This window comes from Mesoplodon bidens (genome assembly GCF_964165515.1).
Source record: "Mesoplodon bidens genome assembly, chromosome: 4".
NCBI classification, from domain to species: Eukaryota; Metazoa; Chordata; class Mammalia; order Artiodactyla; family Ziphiidae; genus Mesoplodon; species Mesoplodon bidens.
The window spans coordinates 58,688,707-58,708,920 of NC_138160.1; the positions used below are offsets into that span (position 1 = coordinate 58,688,707).

The following is a 20,214-nucleotide window of genomic DNA, read 5'->3' on the forward strand; positions in this document are numbered from 1 at the left end:
TGAAAAGAGACATTCTGCTGTGTGGTAATTATTATTAAGTCTTCACTTGGACAGACTATAATTATTGATTAAAATGATGAATACATTAAGATGATTCTCCTGTTTTGTAAGACTGACCCTAAGTGAAATTGTGAAATAGTCATTTTCTCTTACATTTTCTTTAATAATTTTCACCGCTGTTTACGGTGCGTGTCTCCCTTAACATCGTCTACACTGGTACCATTTTCACATTTTAGAAATGGCCAGGTTGTCAGATCATTCCCTGCTCTCCTTTGGCCCTTGCAGAATCTTAATTCATTAATCACTCCATCTCAGCTAAACCAGTCTAAGAAAATAATTCCTATCAGTAACTAATATGTTAAACCTTTCAGTGTTGTTATATGTTTAAGAAGCATGCTTCAAGTTTGGTACAGAAGTATTTTCAGTTGCTTCTTCAAATAAACATATATGTACAATTTACATATACATAAATTATATATGATAAAGTATATGTATGTAAACTTTAATGTAAATAGCTCATATCTTCCTTCCCTTCGAGAAGCGCTAGTATAGACCATTTCTTCTCCACCCATATGGGTTAATTGAGCACTTGTGCTCCGTAAAACCCCTGTAAAATGATCTTTTGAAAAATACTAGGCGGGTTTTTTATATTGACTCCAACACTGATTTAGTCTATCTTCCTATGACAGTTTTAAGTTTTATCACTAGTCAGGCACTTTGTTGAGGAACACATGTACCCAGCAGCATCACTTTGACACCTGGTCAAACCTCTTTAGACTTTTACTGACTGTTAGCATTACCTTTTGCTACTCTGAAAATCAGGAATAATTCTGGCTTTATATATTTTGGGACCTTAAATTTTACTCATACATATTTTAAGTTTCTTATTCTCATAATTATTTTCCTCAGTTAATATAAAGTTTGAGCTCATGCTCTTGTTCCATGTATTATTAAATCTTTCTAGTTTTGAGTAATTAAAATAATATTAACCTGAAATAAGAACTATTTGGCTCTGCAGATTGATATTTTAGTTTTAGAATTTTCCTGTTGCTTCTAGTTTTCAGTTTCTGTCTTCTTCTTCCGCTGACCTTAGTGAACAGAATAGGAACTCTGCTTTTCTCTCCCAAACTGATTTGTCTGAGGGTGTGATAATTGGTTCTTTACTTGAAACCAGGTCAGATTTGGGGTCTAGAAAACCCATTACCAGGCTTTTCCACCAACCCTCTCTGCTATCCTGCTGTAACGACACCACCAGCGAGCACAATAAGTTTCCTTTTTCTTCATGGTTGCAGAGTCAGTGGGTTTCCTTTACTGATGAACTTGTTAAAATTACTGACTCCAGTGGAGCTCAGACGGCATTCCAGAGATTGCATTATAAAGCTGAAAATACCTTTGGGTTCCCTGGTGCTTTGGATGAGAGATTTTTCCAACAGCTGCATCTCTGAGGATCAGCGTGACCTTTGCCATGTTAAATGTTCTGAAAAGCTACTGACAGAAGAAGCTAGCAATGCTGCTGGTTTTTCTTCTGCATCATCATCATTGCCACTGTATCCTAGATTAGTCTGTGCCTTTATTCAGATGAAGGGTGGTATGGGAAACATGCTTTATCTGTTCCCCTTAGGTAGTGTCAGAGAGCAGATGTAGGTTAGCTCTTTTTGCCTGTGTTTTATACTTTACAAGTCACTTCATGTTCTTGAAATACTGCATCTAGTGGACATTTATTTGAAGTGAGCACCACCACCACCACAAAACACAATTAAGATACTTAAACCTGTGAACAGTTGTAGTCATCTCCTTCAGAGGCTTCTAGAAGCAGTATCTAATTGGCATGTGGAGATAGATTTGTTTATAATTTATAAATTTATTACTGTAATTAATGGATTCATTTATAAACAGTGATATTAATGAGCATTGTTATTACTTTTTCTCAAAAAGCAAATTCTGATTATTTGAAGAAGGTGAACTTAACACTTCTACCAGGCTTGGATTGAGTCAATCTAAATGCCATTTGGACAGGCCACTTGATTAGTAATGAAGCTTCAGGTATAAGTCTCTACCATGTTAAGCCCCCTCACAAGCTTGAAATAACTTGAGTATTGGTCAGTGCTGCTTTCATTGATAATGAACTATCGTTAAAGTAAATATGTCATAGCACAGGGAAGTGTAACAGTCTTCAGGTTAGTGTGCATTTCTTCCAATGTACAGCTTAAAGTAGGGGCGCAGCATGAAAGAACTGGTGCTGACTGGAAGAAGGCAGCAGCCTTAGAATCTAAACTTGATTTCTTATCAGGTTTTTACTGTTTTCTTCAAGCAACCTGAACGGTGCTTGCATCTTTTATCTCTTCATATGATCTGCTTTCTAGATGATTCCATACCCCCATGCATTTGCTTTCACTCCGGTGTGACTACCTTTTACTTTAGGTCTCTTCCTACCATCTCCATGCTCCTTCCTTTCACTCCTCCATTGCTGACCAAGGATCCTCAGCTTTACTGTTTGTTTCCCCATGTACATACTTAGGCCCATTCTTATATTTTTAACTTTGCACATCTGTAAACTTATAGAACTTACTGAAACATATTTCTTCACACCCATATTATATTCTTCAATCTGAATTATAGACATCTTTTAGAATGGACCAAAAGAATTTGAGGATCATTTTAATTAAAGATCATTTAAATGTATTTGCTTCTACACTCTTGCTTTGATTATGTTAATACATGTGTGACTTTTCATGATATACACTTGAATTTCACTCATTAATTTCTACCATGCTGAGAGGTTTTTTTTGTTTGTTTTTATTTATTTTTGGTGGCGTTGGGTATCTTGCTGCGCGTGGGCTTTCTCTAGTTGTGGCAGGCAGGGGCTACTCTTCGTTGCAGCGTGCGGGCTTCTCATTGCAGTGGCTTCTCTTGTTGCGGAGCATGGGCCCTAGGCGCGTGGGCATCAGTAGTTGTGGCATGCGGGCTCAGTAGTTGTGGCTCGCAGGCCTTGTTGCACCGTGGCATGTGGGCTCTTCCTGGACCAGGGCTTGAACCCGTGTCCCCTGTATTGGCAGGCGGATTCCTAACCACTGCACCACCAGGGAAGTCCCTGGAGAGTTATTTTTAATTAGGAATACTGAGGTTAGTATTTCTGGTTTTTAAAATTGCAACATTTGCAAATAGTGTTAAAAAACATTGAACACTAAATTTATGTAGGAATTACGAAGTCAATATATGATTTTCTATATTTACCAAAAATTAATTATAGTGATTTGTGGAAATTTTTTTTGTAAGCTATAAAAATATGTTTGATTGTCACTAAAAAATGGCACAGTGTGTTTCAACTTAACAGTGAGATTACAAGTTTAATTAAGGTAAATGTTTTTATTTAGAGTTCATGTTATTATTTTGAAGATGTTGCTTCAAAGGCTTGGTCTTGTAAATAACTGTAAAGTAGAAGTATTGGCAATAAACTAAAGACCTTAGGCCTTAAACTGGTTTATTTTCACCAGCTTACTTATTAGATTTAATTTTTATATGTATAAATAATTGAAACAGGAATACAATTTATATTATGTCAGTTTTATTGAAAAGTTAATATTTTTTTCAGGAATATTATTGGTAGCTTTGAAAAAAGCATGCTTGATACATTCATAGCATTTCACAAATAGCTATAATTACATTTTAAAGAAAAAGAACTTCTGAAAAATGAGCTTTGAATCCTAATAGTTTCTCTGTAATAGAATGTTTTTATCTAGGGATTGGTACATACTAATGATTTTCTTCAAATTCTCTTTTTCCACCCACCAGCCAGGCCCACAACTCCTCTTTCTGTAGGCACCATTGTCCCACCTCCAAGGCCTGCTTCCAGACCAAAGCTTACTTCAGGAAAACTCAGTGGGATTAATGAAATAGTATGTACTCAGGTGTTTTTTTTAAAATTATAACTGTTTTGATTTAAGATGCAAATGATATTTCTCTGTATGTCCCTTTACTGCTAAATGCTCGGAATTTTCTACTCAAGTCTTTAAAGTACAGAAGAGTTTTCCCTGCTGATACTTCCTTCACTTCCCCATATTATCTCAGTGATCATACCTGTGGAGCAAGACGGTTGTTCAGGAGGAAAGAGATTTCCTGAGAAAGTTAGCACATTATAAAAATACAATTCAGTACCCATTGTTTCATAATTAAGAAGCAATTTTCATATAATTTTGCTTAAAGTCAAATATTAAGGAAAAAATGGTGGCCTGTTCTTAGACCTAGAAGTATAATGCCAGGGGAGTCCTGGTGGGCATCTAGTCCAGCTTTCTTTATTTTATACATAAGCAATCTGGAGTTCACATCACTTAATTGACTTGTAAAAGTACACATTGCTTAAAAAAAGAAAAAGGCATTGGTCTTCGAAAGTTGTCAGATAATGAAAGAAAATATATGGGTTCTATTCAGAGTCAGGCTCTCCCAAACCAGTCTTCTTTCCTTCAATCTGTTCTGGTTTACTTTCGTCTTTCACTTGCCAGTTTAATTGCCAGAATTAAAATTCTAAATGTCAAGCTTAATCTTTTTCCCCTGATATACATCTACAGTGGTACACCTATAATCCACGTGGTTGAATGTTTTAGCTGAATCTACAAGACTCTTCATAAAGTTGACTCAACAACCTGCATTACCATACTAACTGTCCAGTTTTCTCCTCTTTGCAACCTAGGTTCCAGCCACTTGAAACTTTCCACTGTTCCCCAAACACATCATGCTCTTTTACGTGTCCGTGTCTCTTTCGTACTCCCTCTTGTCTGAAATGCCCCTCAATTTTCTATGTAGGAAACTGCTCTCTTTAAGCCCCTGCTACATATCACCACCTAGGTGAAGCCCTCTGTGATGGTTACTCCTCCTCTCCACCCCACAGTGGACTTAATCATCCTCTGTCATTCTCTTCCTTTACCCGTACACTTGCTCATGTTTCTTTTAGTACATCGATCACATTGTATATAAAGTTGACCCACAGTCAGTTTTCCGTATCTGTGGGTTCCACATCCACAGATTAAAAATATTGGGGAGGTGACATCCAGAAAGTTCCAAAAAGCAAAACTTGAATTTGCCACACACTAGCAACTGTTTACATAGCGTTTGCATTGCATGTACAACTTTTTACATAGAATTTACGTTGTATTAGGTATTGTAAGTAATCTAGAGATGATTTAAAGTGTAAGGGATGACTGTACTTTTTTTTTTTTTTTTTAACGACTGTACCTTTTTTGTGTGTGCTTCCTTCACTGGACTATGCTTTAGCCAATTTCATATCCTTACTACTTTGCTAATGCCTTAATACTTTACATAATGCCTGTCACCTCATGTCCTTTACCACCTCCATCTGTATATTTCCACAGCCACATTTTACACCTTGCTGTGTTTTTCAACCTGCTGTCCATAATAATGAGTCATCCAAAAGCCATTCTCTGGAACTAATACTTTAAAAATAATTAATTGGGGGCACAAGGGTTTACTAAGTGTAAAATATTTTGGGCAGTATAACCTAATTTTTTTATAAAAGTGTATATCTATAAATTTATATTCATGCGATGTAGAGTTGAATAATTTTAGTGTATGAATGCTTATAGGGTTTTGTTGGTTGTTTTTCACCTTCTGTTTTTCATGTTCCTCAAATAGATGGGGACAGAAACAGTGTCTAATTCACTGCTTTGTATCTAGTACCCATGACCTGACACAGTATAGGCACTAAATAAATATTGCATTTACTTATAACTCTTGGAAAAGGTTGTCTTTAATTAGGCTCAATATTCCATATTTTAAAAATGAAACACCTCAGGAAGTGTTGCTAATGTATTATTGGAACAATTAGGAATTTGGAAGGAAAAAACCATTCACCAAAGTAAAAGATAAATGAATTGGAATCATATTTTTCATATTTGTTTTTATTTTTAACCAGAAAAGTGGGAAGACAGTAGAATTAAGATTTTCTCAAACCTCTGAATGGGGTAAACTTTCTCAGTGAGGAAGCATTACAATGAATTATAAGGAAAATGTGCACAGATTTGTAAATGCCAAAAGTAAAGCAATATTTAGGAAGAAAATATTTGCATCAAATAAAGAAAAGGGTTAGGGAAAGCTCAGATAATACTAAGACCTCCCCAAACTAAATCAGGCAAAGCTAACAGACAACTCATAAAAGAGAAATGCCAATTTTATTTTTATCTACGGAATTAGCTAAAAGTTTTTAAATTTTATTATTTTTCCTTCTTCTAAGGCTCATCTATTCATTGCTGGCAAGAGTGCAGAGAAATATTCTCATATATTTATAGGCAGTAGGGTAAAGTGAATTACCCAAATGGGAAGCAGTTTGGCGCTATGTATGAAAAGCCTTCATAATGTTTAACAGTTTAACTTCTGAGAATCTATCTTAAGCATACTTTTTGAAATACAGAAAAAGTTTTATATACAAAGATTCTCTTGACGGCATTATTTAAAAATAGCCTTTTCAGCTTTTAATATATTCTTGAAAATGATTTGACCTAGGCATCTCTAACTGTGAGTTTTAAGAAACACAATAAATTTGGTTTAGTATTTTAAAATTAATGTTCCTGATACCTAAAAATCTTTTCTGATAACTGGGGAATTGTTTTAGCATTTTGGTAAATGACATTTTGTTTTTAAGCCCAGGCCATTCAGCCCACCTATAACTTCAAATACCAGCCCACCTCCTGCTGCTCCGTTAGCCCGGGCAGAAAGTTCTTCCTCTATCTCATCTTCTGCGTCACTGAGTGCTGCCAATACTCCAGTAGGTAAGTGATTATCATAAATTACATGCAAAATTTAACATCCAGAATATGATCAGGCTGAGGGTAGTGAAGAATTAAGCATTAGACATTTTGGTTTTCTGGAAACACACCTGGCATTATCAAACTAGCCACATTTCCCTTTTCTCTTTCACATTTTATATGATCTGAATAGAGAATTTTAACCATGATTAGCACTGTTAAGAATGCATCAAATGTATAAACTACTGACCAATATAAATAGTTGAAGGCAGAATATGATGCAGTACTTTCTACTGTGAACTGGTACTTACATTCCTAAGAAAATTTCTTTTAAAAACAACTGATTCAGTGAAAGGAAGGGGTTTTGTGCTTGCAGTGTGGTCCTGGGAACTGCAGCATCTGTCTGTATCACCTGGGAACTTACTAGAAATGCAGACCTTTTAAATCAGAAACTCTGGAGTGGGGCTAGCAATCTTTGAACAGGCTTTCTAGGCAATTCTGATGCATGTTGAGTTTAAGAATCCCAGCCCTAATTAAGCTGATTTAATTATACCAAATTTGATTTGTCAAAACTCATGGAGAAATGGGTCTTTTGTATGTAGCCATTGTAAAAACGGCATGAGTGGTATAGGCTAAAATGAGATAAATGATTTGATTTCTAAATGTCTGAACATGATGTTACCATCTTATTTTATATACTTTTGTGAACATACTGTTTTTTCCATCTTCTGACTTTACGTAAACAATATATTCAATAAGTCTTTTTGTTTGCTGTAACAAGCACCTTATTCTTACATTTTGTTTGTATATGTGGTTTTGTTACCTTTTGTTTCCACAGAATCTGTATTTTAATCATAAAGAACATAGATGGGTCCTGTTAGAAATCAGGCAGGTCTGGGTAACCAAAATTGCTTTAGTTGTTTCCCATTATCTCCAGATTATTCAGAACGTTTTCTATTTGTGATGGAAACTTTAATTTTGATTAAGTTAGTACATATTTGTTTGTAGTTTGGGCCAGTGCTGGCAATAGGAGAACAACAAGTAGGTGACAGTGATGATGCAGGCAGGATGTGATGTAATGTGGATTTTATGCGACAAAGTTTCTTTAAATCTTCCTAAAAATTTCTTTCTTTATTGTGATGTTTATTCAGTTCCCTGTTTAGATTTAAGTTTTTGATTCTTCTTGTTCTTGAAAGTATTTTCTTTTCCTGCAATATTTTGTTTTATTTAAATATGATAGAAGATGATAATTTGATTGGGACACTCTCTGAAATTGAAAAGCACTGTGAGACTTCACAAGGTATTGTATCGAAAGCAGATGTATGTGTTAACTAATGACCCTAAAGTGTATCTAAAATAGTCTGTTATCTAATTTTTCCTTTTCCAGCAATTTATGGTGTCTCAGAAATCAAGAATAACTCTAAGGTTTAACTATCTCAATTTTGTACTAATTATGTCCAGTTTCTATACAGGATCCATTGATAGCAGTGGATAAATTATAAAAACATACATTATTTTTGCATTATCTTCCATCTCCCTCCTGCTCTTCTCTCCTTAACATTAAGAAATATCAACAAATCTTACCTCTAAAGCTATTAGAAGCAGAGAAAAAGTGATTAGGAAAGAACCAGAAAGAATATGTCAGTTAAAAAAAAAGAAACTATAATATAAAAACCACAAAGCAAAGGCTGTCAATCATACGAAAACCATTCATACAGTGAGCTGAAGTTAGAAGCAAAGAGGTAGGAAATAGTTGGGAGTGAGTCCCTGTTTTTTACTCCTAAGCTGAAAGGAATTCCACAAAAATATTCACTGATTGTTACAAAGGTAGGTACCCTTTATTTCAGCTTTATGTCTCTGCATTTTCAAAACATACACAATTGTAAATATGCAACAATTAAACCAAAATTAGAGTGCATACTATCCTTATAAAGAAGAACATCCAAGGAATTTATTATTTCCAAAAAATGAGTTATTCTGAATAATATAGTATACATTTAGACTGTTTTAGGGACTTAAGCACATATTTCCTGTGTCAAACATTTTTTTGAAGGATGCATATACAACATGATCTTGGAAACAAAAATGGAATATACAAAAGGGGATATGCCAAAATGTTAAGTGGATTTTGAGTTTTTTTCCTAACTCTCCAATACTTTTTTCTTCTTGCCAATATTTCAGTAACAGGCTTAACAATTTACAGGGAAACTATTACAAGAATTCTCATTTTATATGCCCAAATTGGATAATTGAAAAGAATAACTTTGTAGGTTTCTTTTGATTTTTAATGTCAAAGTACTAGCAGACATTAATGTTACCCATGACTGTGTGTAGATATCCACTTGTGTAGGTTACCTAAGGGAAAAGATTAATTTCAGATTTAAGAGCATAGAATTTTCTCTAATAAAAGATTATTATAGCCTTCATCTTTCTCTGAAAATATGCTTTCCTGAATTTCTAGTGACCCTAGTATAGAATATATTTTTTAAAAAATTGAACTAATTTAGATTTACAGTGAAACTTTCCCACTGCACAAACATGTGTTTGCATAGTTGTAATCACATATCCTAGAAACTACTGCCTCTTGATCAAGCCCTTAGCTTTCATTTAATTATCTCTCACCTGATCCAAACTTGAATCCCTGCCAAGTCATTTTTCTTTTCAATCCAGGATTCACTCTGTGTTCAGTGATCTTACAAAATGAAAAACACAATCATGTTTCTTTTAAACATTTTCAGTGGCTTTTAGTGCCAATAGGATAAAATTAAAGGCCTTCCGTGTCCTGATCTGGGTTATAAACACTTCTCCAGACACATTTTCATGTCCTTTCATTGTTGCAGCCCATCACCCACAAAGTATGTTCACGCTTTGCAGAAAAAACTACTTGTGGTTCAAAAAGGCACCATTTCTTTCATGCCTCTTTGGCAAAGTGTCTGGCATATATTGGTGGTTAGTAGATACTAGCTGTTGTGATTTTGTGAATACATTTTATTATTGAGTTTATTTTCATATGAAATTTTAAGTTGTCTTGTTTGGGAGAGTTTACTTTTCCCAGTGGCCTAGAAACAGCAGTTCCTGTTTCCGTGTATTTTTAATCACTGAGTCATTTTTTTTTTTTTAACTATGAAGAACCTTCTAAATCAGAATTCTTCAAAATCTTGAACAGTACAGAATCTCCTGGCCTCTAAATGTAACAAAGGCTCTTTCTCACTATTTGTAGGAGCCCAGGTTTAGTTGTGAGGCAAAGAAAGCTAGTACTGATTTTTGTTAGAATTAATAATACTCTAGGTATCTCAAAAGTAACTCACATCTGAAATAAAAATATCTGATGGCTATGAACATGGTGTAACATTTATGTAACAAAAAACATACATTCAAATTTCAGAGATAAATGAATAACCTAGGTCAACATATTTTTCTTTAAATAAGAATGAATAATCATAACTACCCAATTGATTTATTTTTACAAAATTTCATCATATATTGTATGTTAAATGAAATGCTCCACTTTCCAATCGATAACAATAATGGTAAGGCATAAATGGAGAGAGTACATTTGTAAAGAAAAAAAAGGCAATGCACTCTTTTAAGGGATTTGTCTGTTATGAAATAAACCAGATACTTTTAGGTTTTAAAAAACACCTGAACATATACAGTAAATTTGTTAACATTTTATTACGCTTTTAAAACACTGCTCTTTCTATGATTTAATTCTAAAGGTATCATACTGAGTTAACTTTATGTCAGGAATGTTACCTCAAAATGATGTTATTAGTCATATTTATCTAGGAAGGGTAATATGGGAATATAATACAAGCATAAGACAAAGAAGAGGTAAAGGAGAATTACAGTAATAATGAGTAGTGCATGATTACATTACACTGGTCATTTAGAAATAGCTAATGTATAGAAATACCTTAAATAGAAAAATCCAGTTTAATGACCTTACGTATGTGAATTAGCAGAACCTGAAAGAATTTAATATCTGAATGGTTTTGAAGCCATATTTTAGTAATTTTAGCTCTTCAGGTGAAGGGCTTTTTCCTTCTGACATTCCTTAACCCAACCCTTCTTTGTCATTCTGTTTAAAATTGAAGTCACTGTGACATATTTTCCTGATTTGTTTTTATTTGTCCAACTTGTTTTATGCTCCATTTTTAAACCAGATTTATACTTGGGGCATCTTTGAAACCAGTAATAGAGTCACTTGTGACAAGCTAATATTTTGAGTCTACTCTGTCTTGGTATTTAATAAATATCTTTCTATAGGATTTAACAAATGAATTGTATTTATTCTAGGTGTGTCACGAGGTCCCAGTCCTGTCAGCCTTGGAAATCAGGACACCTTACCTGTGGCAGTCGCCCTTACAGAATCTGTTAATGCCTACTTTAAAGGGGCAGATCCCACCAAGTTAGTTTTTAAAAGATACGTGTGTATGTGTGTGTGTGTTTCAGAGGCAGGGGGCTTGGTGGTAAATTTTAAGAGTTACATTTTGATTCTCTATTAGAGTTTTCTATTACTTGTTTACCTGCTTTTTGCTATCAATTATAGTCATTTAGATATTGTCTTTCAAATTTAAGAAGTCACTGTTATCAGTAGTGATGGCTTTTTTCTAAGTTTATGTACGTTTTTGCCCAGACTTTATGACCAATATGACACATCTGTTGTTTGACATGTCCGTAGAACAGGATTGTGGCAGCTGACGTAGATGGGGATAGAACTCTGAATCTTGGCCTAATGTTTATCTTTGGTGAAAGTGTGATGTTTGCAAGAGAGACCTAGAGTGCATGTCTATTACAGGAGACTCTTGAAGGGTTGGTTTAACCTCCTTCTATTAAGAAAATGATCTTTGGGTGAATGACCACCCTTACTTTTCTTACTTTTTTTTGAATTTTATTTTATTTTTTCATACAGCAGGTTCTTATTAGTTATTTATCTTATACATATTAGTGTATATATGTCAATCCCAATCTCCCAATTCATCCCACCACCACCACCCCACCCTTACTTTTCATGTATAACATTATTCATTCATTAAATATTTGAGTGCTTAATATGTGTAAGACTGTTATAAGCTTGCATTGTTGTGAAAGTTTCTTAGTTTTCACTTGAGGTAATGCAAGCTCTGTAGAGAAGAACTTCTGTTTACTAAAGTACCTTCAGCACTTACAACAGAGTCTTACACATAGTAAGCGCTCAGATATTTGATGAATGAATAATGTTACTTAGGAAAAGGAGAGGTATTGATATATGCTATGAAGAAAAATAAACCAGGGTAAGGGGATAGACAGTTACAACAGAGGGCTACTATTTTAGATAGAATGATCAGTGAAAGCCTTTTTGAGGTTGTTTTTGAAAGACATTGTGGGAGGAGCAAGCCATGCAGATAGGTGAGTGAAGAGCATTCCAGTAAGTGTAAGGGACTGAGGTAGAAGCATGCTTGGCATAGTCAAGAAACAGCAAAGAGAACCATGTCACTGAGTAGGAGTAAACAAGGAAGAAAGTAGTCAAAGATAAGTCCACAGAGGGAACAGATCAGGCTGGGCATTGTGGACCATGATAAGGAGTTTGGAATTTATTGTGGGTGAGGTGGGAAGCAAGTAGAGGCTTTTGAGTAGAGGAGTGATGAGGTTACTTATGTTTTTGAAGTAGCACTCTGCCTGCTATATGGAGAATAAACTAGAAGGAGCCAGAGTAGATGCAGAGAGAAAGGGTTAACCACTGAAGTCCAGGTGAGAGCTGATGGTGACTTGTGTAAGGGTATTAGCAGAAGAGATCATGAGTAGTAATGAGATTCTGAATGTATTTTGAAAACAGAGTTGTCAAGATTTGTTGAGGGAGTAGATTGTTAAATTTGAAGTACTTACTAAGACAATTTAGTGGGGATGTTGAGTTGATGATAGTTGAATACATGATTCTGGAGTTCAGAGATAGATAGATAGGTCCAGGCTAAAATATTTGGTAGTCATTAATTTGTACATGATACTTAAAGCCTGGGGCATTAGGGTGTAGAGAAGAGATCTGATGAGAACTTAAGTCCTGGCCCCCTTCAGTGTTTAAAAACAGGAGGATGAGAATCATCCAGCAATGGAGTTTGGGACAGCAAGCAACAAGAGAGGTGAGAAGAGAGCCAGTAGAGCAGAGTCCCAGAAACTAAGTGAATAAACCCTTTCATGAAAGAAGGTGTGAAGCTGTATCTGATGCTGTCGTCAGGTCAAGAAAAATGGATCGTTAACCACATGAAGGTCATTAATGACCTTCACAAGAGTAGCTCTAGTAGACTGCTTCGAGGGCGCTCAGGAGCAGGAGATGATGCAAATATAGACAACTGTATTTGGAGAGCGCAAATGTTAGGCAATTCTTTTAGGGTATTTTGCTCTAAGTAGAAGCAGAGAAACAGGGTGGTAGCAGGAGAGAGATGGGAGAATGAGAGGAGGCCTTTATTAATTTTAGTTTTGGGGTTTTTTAAAGATGATATACATTTCAATACGCTAATGGGAAAAATCCAATATTTATGGAAAAAAACTGAATGTGCAGGAAAGGGGACAATTGCATGAGTGAAGTCCTTCAGTATGTAAGAGGAGATGTGCTTCAGTACAGTTAACCTTAGGGGCATAGACTGGTTATCTGTTGAAACAGGAGGGAAGGCAGAAGGTATGGATGTCTTTAGAGTCAGGGAGATTAGGATTTTAGTAGTGAGAGTATGAGGAAGTTCTTTTCTGATTTCATTTCATCTGTAAAATTTAAAGGAAAGTCGTTGACTTCAGGTGGGGGAGGGAATTTTGCAGGTTAGAGTTAGAGGAGAAAGGAGAAGGTATGAAAAGAGCTAGGGAATGTAGTAGAATTTCCAGGTAATACTAAGGGGGCCCAACTGAGAGTTTTGGCTATATCATTATATGTTTTTCTCTAGTCATGTTCAGCCATATAGATGTAGGTGAGGAGCTGGATTTAGCTAAGACTGTGTTTTGCCAAACAAGCATAGTCAAGTGAGAGAGAACCAAGGGGAGGGTTTATGCAAAGGAGTATGTATATTGATGGACCATGAAGTCCCAAGATAGGGGGAAATGAGGATATGAAGGAAGAGTGAAGATTAGTGAAAAAGGTGGTAGGAACAATGGATTGTGGAGGTTTTTGATGAGATTGGAGATGCAGTACTAGACAGAATGAGTTGGAGAAGTAGGAAGAGACTATCCAATGAGTGGGGAATCTGAGATGATGGAGGGACTGAAGTATGGCTGAGGTAGGCTGGAAGGCAGGATCATTGAAGGCAAGGGGCTGAAGAACTAGGTGACCAAGGTGTTGAAAGGATTATCTGTGTGGATATTGAAATCAGTAAAAATTTATGATAGAGGAGTAGTTGGGCAGAGACAAACTGACAGTGGGCCAGGAGCTCTAATTTTCAGAAAATGAAAGGGAATGTTGAAGATGACTTGGAGGGTTGGGATAGCGAGTAGTATAATCTGATGGTGTGAGTTTCAGATGAAGCTGGTGGTTTTTCAGAAGGAAGAAGGAATATAGAGTTGTAAGAGGCAATGAGAAGCAAGGAGGACATCTACCACTGCCACCATCAGGCCCAGTGCTTTGTGGTGTTTGGAGGAAAAATAGCTACAGCTGGGGTCAGTGTTACCAGGGAAACAATGTCCTTATGAGACAGCCAGGGATGGTTTTGGCAAACAAGTGAAGGAGTATTATCAGTGTGCTTCCATTTGTGTTTGGAATTTAATTCTAGGAAAAACTGGTGTTAGATGAATATATCATTTCACATAGAATCATTTTTTATAATTGAAAAAATAATTCATGGTAATTATGATAAAAGGTTATATATATAAATAAAGCCCTTTTAAAACTAAATATGCTTTAAGTGGAGGTTAAAATGCCTTATTTAAACTATTTAAATTTTTCAAAATGCCTACTTTCAGGTGTATTGTGAAGATCACTGGTGACATGACAATATCATTTCCAAGCGGAGTTATTAAAGTCTTCACTAGTAATCCATCCCCAGCTGTGCTCTGCTTCAGGGTGAAAAATATCAACAGACTAGAACAAATTCTTCCAAATGCACAACTTGTGTTCAGGTTTGTGTACTTTTCAGTTTTTTTAAAAATTTTTTGGCCACACTGGGGGGCAATATGGAGTCGTAGTTCCCTGACTAGGGATCGAACCTGTACCCCTGTGGTGGAAGTTCACAGTCTTAACCATTCGACCACCAGGGAAATCCCCAGGTTTGTATACTTTTGTTTTGAAGGTGAAATTTCTTTTTAAGAAATTTTTTCTTTCTTCTTCAAAGCAACAGAAATTCAATTTGAAGACAATATCACAATTACTTATTATGATTAAATAGGATTCTGCTGTCTTTGTTGTTTGTGCTAGTGGTGGTAGTAGCCATTGTTAAATCCTTCTCTACTGTACATCTTCTCATGTTTTAGGCAGCTTTCTGCTATGCTGCATTCTTTATCGCCTAAGTTTAGTTTTACTTCATCCCATCTTTTGGTTCATTTCTACTGGTCTTTGCCAGGTCACCAAATTACTACAGAGAGGCATAGGATAAAGATAAATAAATAAATATGAAATAATAAATAATAATGAAACTATTTCTTATACATACAGTGATCCATCACAATGTGATTCTAACACAAAAGATTTTTGGATGAACATGCAAGCTCTTACTATCTACCTCAAGAAGTTATCAGAGCAAAATCCAGCTGCTTCTTATTATAATGTAGATGTATTAAAGTATCAGGTGAGTGTCATTATAAAAATCCTTAATTAAAATATTAACAAACAGAATCTTGCATATCATTAAATGAGTAATATGTCATGGCCAAATGAAGTTCATTCGAGCAATGCAAGGATGTTTCAAAATCAAAAAATCTGTTAATAAGCCTATGGAGATTTTGGCCAATTTGATCAAATCCACCATCTATCTATTACCAATTAAAATACTGAGCAAATATAAATATATGAATGCCCTTCGCCTGAAAAGACCAGCATATCAGTCTTAATAATGAAATACCTAAAGCATCGAAAGTCAGGAAAGTCATTATTCCTGTTAGTGTATAAGGTTTTTCTGGATGTGTTAGTACAGTTAGACAGGAGAATAAAATAAGTGGTGATAAATATTGGAAAGGAAGATATAAAAATAATATTAATTACAGGTGACATTTCTGGAAAACTCAAGAGAATCAACTGAAAAACTGATGCAGGAGAATTTAGCAAAGTGGTCATTTAAAAAATTAATACAAAAATTAATGGCTTTCAAAACAACCAGTTAGGAAAACTAATGGAGAAAGATATTCACAATAAAAAAAACTAATTAGAGCTGGAGAGGTAGTCCAAGATGGTATAGGAAGATCCTGATCTCACCTTCTCCCATGGATACACCAACATGGCGTATATACAGATACATGTGGAACAATTCCCTCTGAAAGGGACCTGAAAGATAGCTAAACAGCTCCTTCACATCAGCCAATGAGAAAAGGGCCACACTGAGGCAAGTAGGAGGCTGAGACACGGTCTCACCATAAGCCTCAACCCCATCATGGCAACCCACCATCTGGATGGAGCTCACAAATCTGGAGCTTCTCCCTGAGGAACAAAGAGTTTGTAACCCGCATGGACACCCCAGCTTTTGAGACCTACACTTGATAGACGAGTCCCTAAAACATCTGGCTTTGAAAACCAGTGGAGCTCCTATCCACAAGAACCAAAGGACTGTAGGGATCTGAGAAACGGCTTTAAAGGGCTTGCATGCAAACTCAAGCACCCTAGGTCCTAGCATACAAGCGGCCATTTGAGAAGTGCACAGGCTATATGTGAAAGAGATTCATTTGCTGATCTTAAATCATTGGCTTGAGGGGCCAGGGCGTGTTGAGATACTCACCAGGGAATGAGGTGCTGGAGGGCACCTCTTTTACTTGCTCCATCTACTTTGCTAAAGCCAACAGGCACCACTTTATTTATTTATTTTTTTTACTATAGACTTTTTCTCTTGGTGGGTGCCATCTTTACACTCCAACCAGTGGGCTCTCCCTCTCTCATGCTAAAGCTGGCTTTTTATTCAAGACCTCTTTCCCCCTTCCTCAGTGGGTGTCATCTTTGCACTCTCTTCTGTGACACCAGTATCTCCAAGAAGGGAGTTTTTGTAGATGGTTGGTGCCCCAGTTTTTGAAGCTGCAGCCCAGGGACACCCTTGATCTCCTGGCTCTGGAGGCCAGGAGAGCTTGCATTTCTGGGTCCCACAGGACTATAACAATCAGTGAGACAGTTTTTGGCAGGCTGCTGCCCCCAGGGCAATGCACAGAAAGCAGACTGAAAAACACCCATAGTGTTTCTGTGAAAGAGACCCATGTGCTTGGCCTGGAGCAGCAGCCTAAGGGGCAGGCTTCAGGTCTGACACACATCTAGGGGTCTACAGATATGCTTTTAGGGAACATAGGCTAGGGGAATGCAGTCAATTCACTCTCCCTCTGCCTTGCTACAGCTCACCAGTATCTCCCAGAAAGGAACTTATACACTCGTCTAGAGCCCTGATTTTTATGACTGTCACCCAGGGGACACCTCCAGATCATCTGGTCTGGTGGCCAGCAGGGCTAACATTTGTATTCAATCCCACAGAACTATATGTATTTGCATACTTTAAAAGCTGCTGCTGGGCTTCCCTGGTGACGCAGTGGTTGAGAGTCCGCCTGCCGATGCAGGGGACACAGGCTCGTGCCCCGGTCCGGGAAGATCCCACATGCCACGGAGCGGCTGGGCCCGTGAGCCATGGCCGCTGAGCCTGCGCGTCTGGAGCCTGTGCTCCGCAATGGAAGAGGCCACAACAGTGAGAGGCCCGCGTACCGCAAAAAAAAAAAAAAAGAAAGAAAAAAAAGCTGCTGCCTGAGGGTCTAGCTTCCTAGTCAGTCTGAATCTATGTGCTGGCAGATTTCCTGCTTTGAAACACTGACAGGTCTAGGCACACCCTTGACAATTAGGAGTTATTAAATATAAAATAGGCTGCTTGGACAATCAGAGAGGTTTGAGAGGCAACCAAGAGCTAAGGCGAGGTTGAACAATAAGGTTCATCTCCTACACGAGGTTACTCTTTCAAGACTGGAAGGGGTGGCTATTTCATCTAATACAAAGAAGCGCAGAAAATCAAGTAAAATGAGGAAACGAATATATTCTAAAAGAACAAGATAAAACCTTAGAAAAGCACCTTAACGAAACAGAGATAAGTAATTTACCTTATAAAGAGTTCTAAGTAATGGTCATAAAATGCTCACCTCACTGGGGAGAAGAATGGATAAACACAGTGAGAACGTCAACAAAGAAATAGAAAACATAAGAAAGTAACAAATAGAAGTCACTGGGCTGAAGAATACAATAACTGATCTGAAATATATACTGGAGGGGTTCAACAGCAGACTAGATGAAGCAAAGAAAGGATCAGTGAACTCAAAGACAGGGCAGTGGAACTCACCTAATCAGAACAGCAGAAAGAAAAAAGAATTTTAAAAAGCGGAGATAGCTTACAGGACTTAATGGGACAACATCAAGCAAACTAACATACACATTATAATGGTCCCAGAAGGAGAATAGAGGTAAAGGGACTGAAAACTTACTTGAAGAAATAATGGCTGAGAACTTCCCTAACCTGGGGAAGGAAACAGACATCCAGATCCAGGAAGCCCAGAGAGACCCACACAAAGACACATTATAATTAAAATGTCAAACGTTTAAAAAAAGAATCTTAAAAGCAGCAAGAGAAAAACCAAGGGAGCTCTCATAAGACCATCAGCAGACTTTTCAGCAGAAACTTTGCAAGCCAGAAGGGATATATTCAAAGTAAACTTCTAACCAAGGATACTCTACCTGGCAGAGTTATTGCTCAGAATTGAAAGAAAGATAAGGAGTTTCCCAGGCAAGCAAAACCTAAAGGAGTTCATCACCAATAAACCAGCCTTACAAGAAATGTTAAAGGGACTTCTTTGCTGAAAAGGGTGCCAATTAGTAACAAAAGTATGAAAGTATAAATCTCACTGGTAAAGGTAAATATATAGTAGAGATAGTGGATTAATCACAGAGTGAAAATAGTAAAAGGATAAAAGACAAAAATAGTAAAAATAACTCCAATAATTAGTGAAGGGATACACAAGATAAAAAGGTGTAAAATGTGACATCAAAAACAGAAAATAGAGGGGGAGTAAAAATGCAGACCTCTAGAATGCATTCAAACTTACATTGTTTGCAGCTTAAAATGGACTGTTATGTAGGTTGTTATATGTAAGCCTCATGGTAACAACCAAGCAAAAACCTATAGCAGATACACAAAAGATAATGACAAAGAAATTAACCATTCCACTAAAGAAAGTTATCAAACCACAAAGAAAGAGAGTAAGAGAACAGAACAGCTAGAAAATAGTTAACAATATGCAGTGAATACATACCTGTCAATAATTATTTTAATTGTAAATGGACTAAATTCTTCAATCAATAGAGTGGCTGAATGGATTAAAAAAATAAGACCTATTTATATGCTGCCTATAAGGTGCTCCCTTCAGATGTAAGGACACACACAGAATGAAAGTTGAAGGGATGGAAAAAGATGTTCTGTGCAAACAGAAACCAAATGAAAGCTTGGGTAGCTATACTTATATAAGAAAAACATAGACTAAAACAGAGACTGTAATAAGAGACAAAGAAGGGCATTACATATTGATAAAGGTGTCAATCCAACAAGAAGATGTTTAACATTTGTTAATAATTATGCACCCCAAAAATAATAATAATTATGCACCCAACATAGGAGCACCTAAATACATAGAGCAAATATTAAGAGACCTACCTAAAGGGAGAAATAGACAGCAATACAGTAATAGTAGGGGACCTTAATACCCACTTTTATTAATAGATAAGTTATCCCAACAGAAATCAATAAGGAAACATCAACCTTATATGACATGTTAGACCAGATGGACTTAACAGATATACAGAAAACATTCCATTCAAAAGCAGCAGAGTGCACATTCTTCTCAACTGCATATGGAACATTTTCCATGATCATATATTAGGTTAAAAAACAAGTCATAATAAATTTAACATTGGAGTCATATCAAGCATCTCTTTTAGGACCACAGTGGTATGAAACTAGATATCAGTTACAAGAAGAAGACTGGAAAAATCACAAATATGGATAGATTAAACAGTATGCTACTGAGTAACCAATGGGTCAATGAAGAAATCAAAGGAGAAATCAAAAAATACTTTGAAAAAAATGAAAATGGAAATACAACATACCAAAAATTCATGGGATGCAGCAGAAGCATTTCTAAGAGGGAAGTTCATAGTGATACATGCCTACCTCAAGAAACAAGAATAATCTCAAACAACTTAACTTTACACCTCAAGTAACTAGAAAAAGAAGAGCAAACGGAGCCCAAAGTTAGTTGAAGGAAAGTAATAACAAAGATCAGAGCA

At 36.3% G+C, this 20,214-nt stretch overlaps 1 protein-coding gene across 1 annotated transcript in view; it reads left to right on the top strand.

The window, feature by feature from the left end:
* FCHO2 (FCH and mu domain containing endocytic adaptor 2) overlaps positions 1-20,214 on the top strand; it is a 114,791-nt gene that overhangs the window by 80,365 nt on the left and 14,212 nt on the right. Inside the window, exons 18-22 of the mRNA XM_081232420.1 lie at positions 3,793-3,896; positions 6,653-6,779; positions 11,055-11,166; positions 14,676-14,831; positions 15,364-15,496. Coding sequence (XP_081088546.1) covers positions 3,793-3,896; positions 6,653-6,779; positions 11,055-11,166; positions 14,676-14,831; positions 15,364-15,496 — 632 coding nt within the window. The remainder of the gene's footprint in view (positions 1-3,792; positions 3,897-6,652; positions 6,780-11,054; positions 11,167-14,675; positions 14,832-15,363; positions 15,497-20,214) is intronic.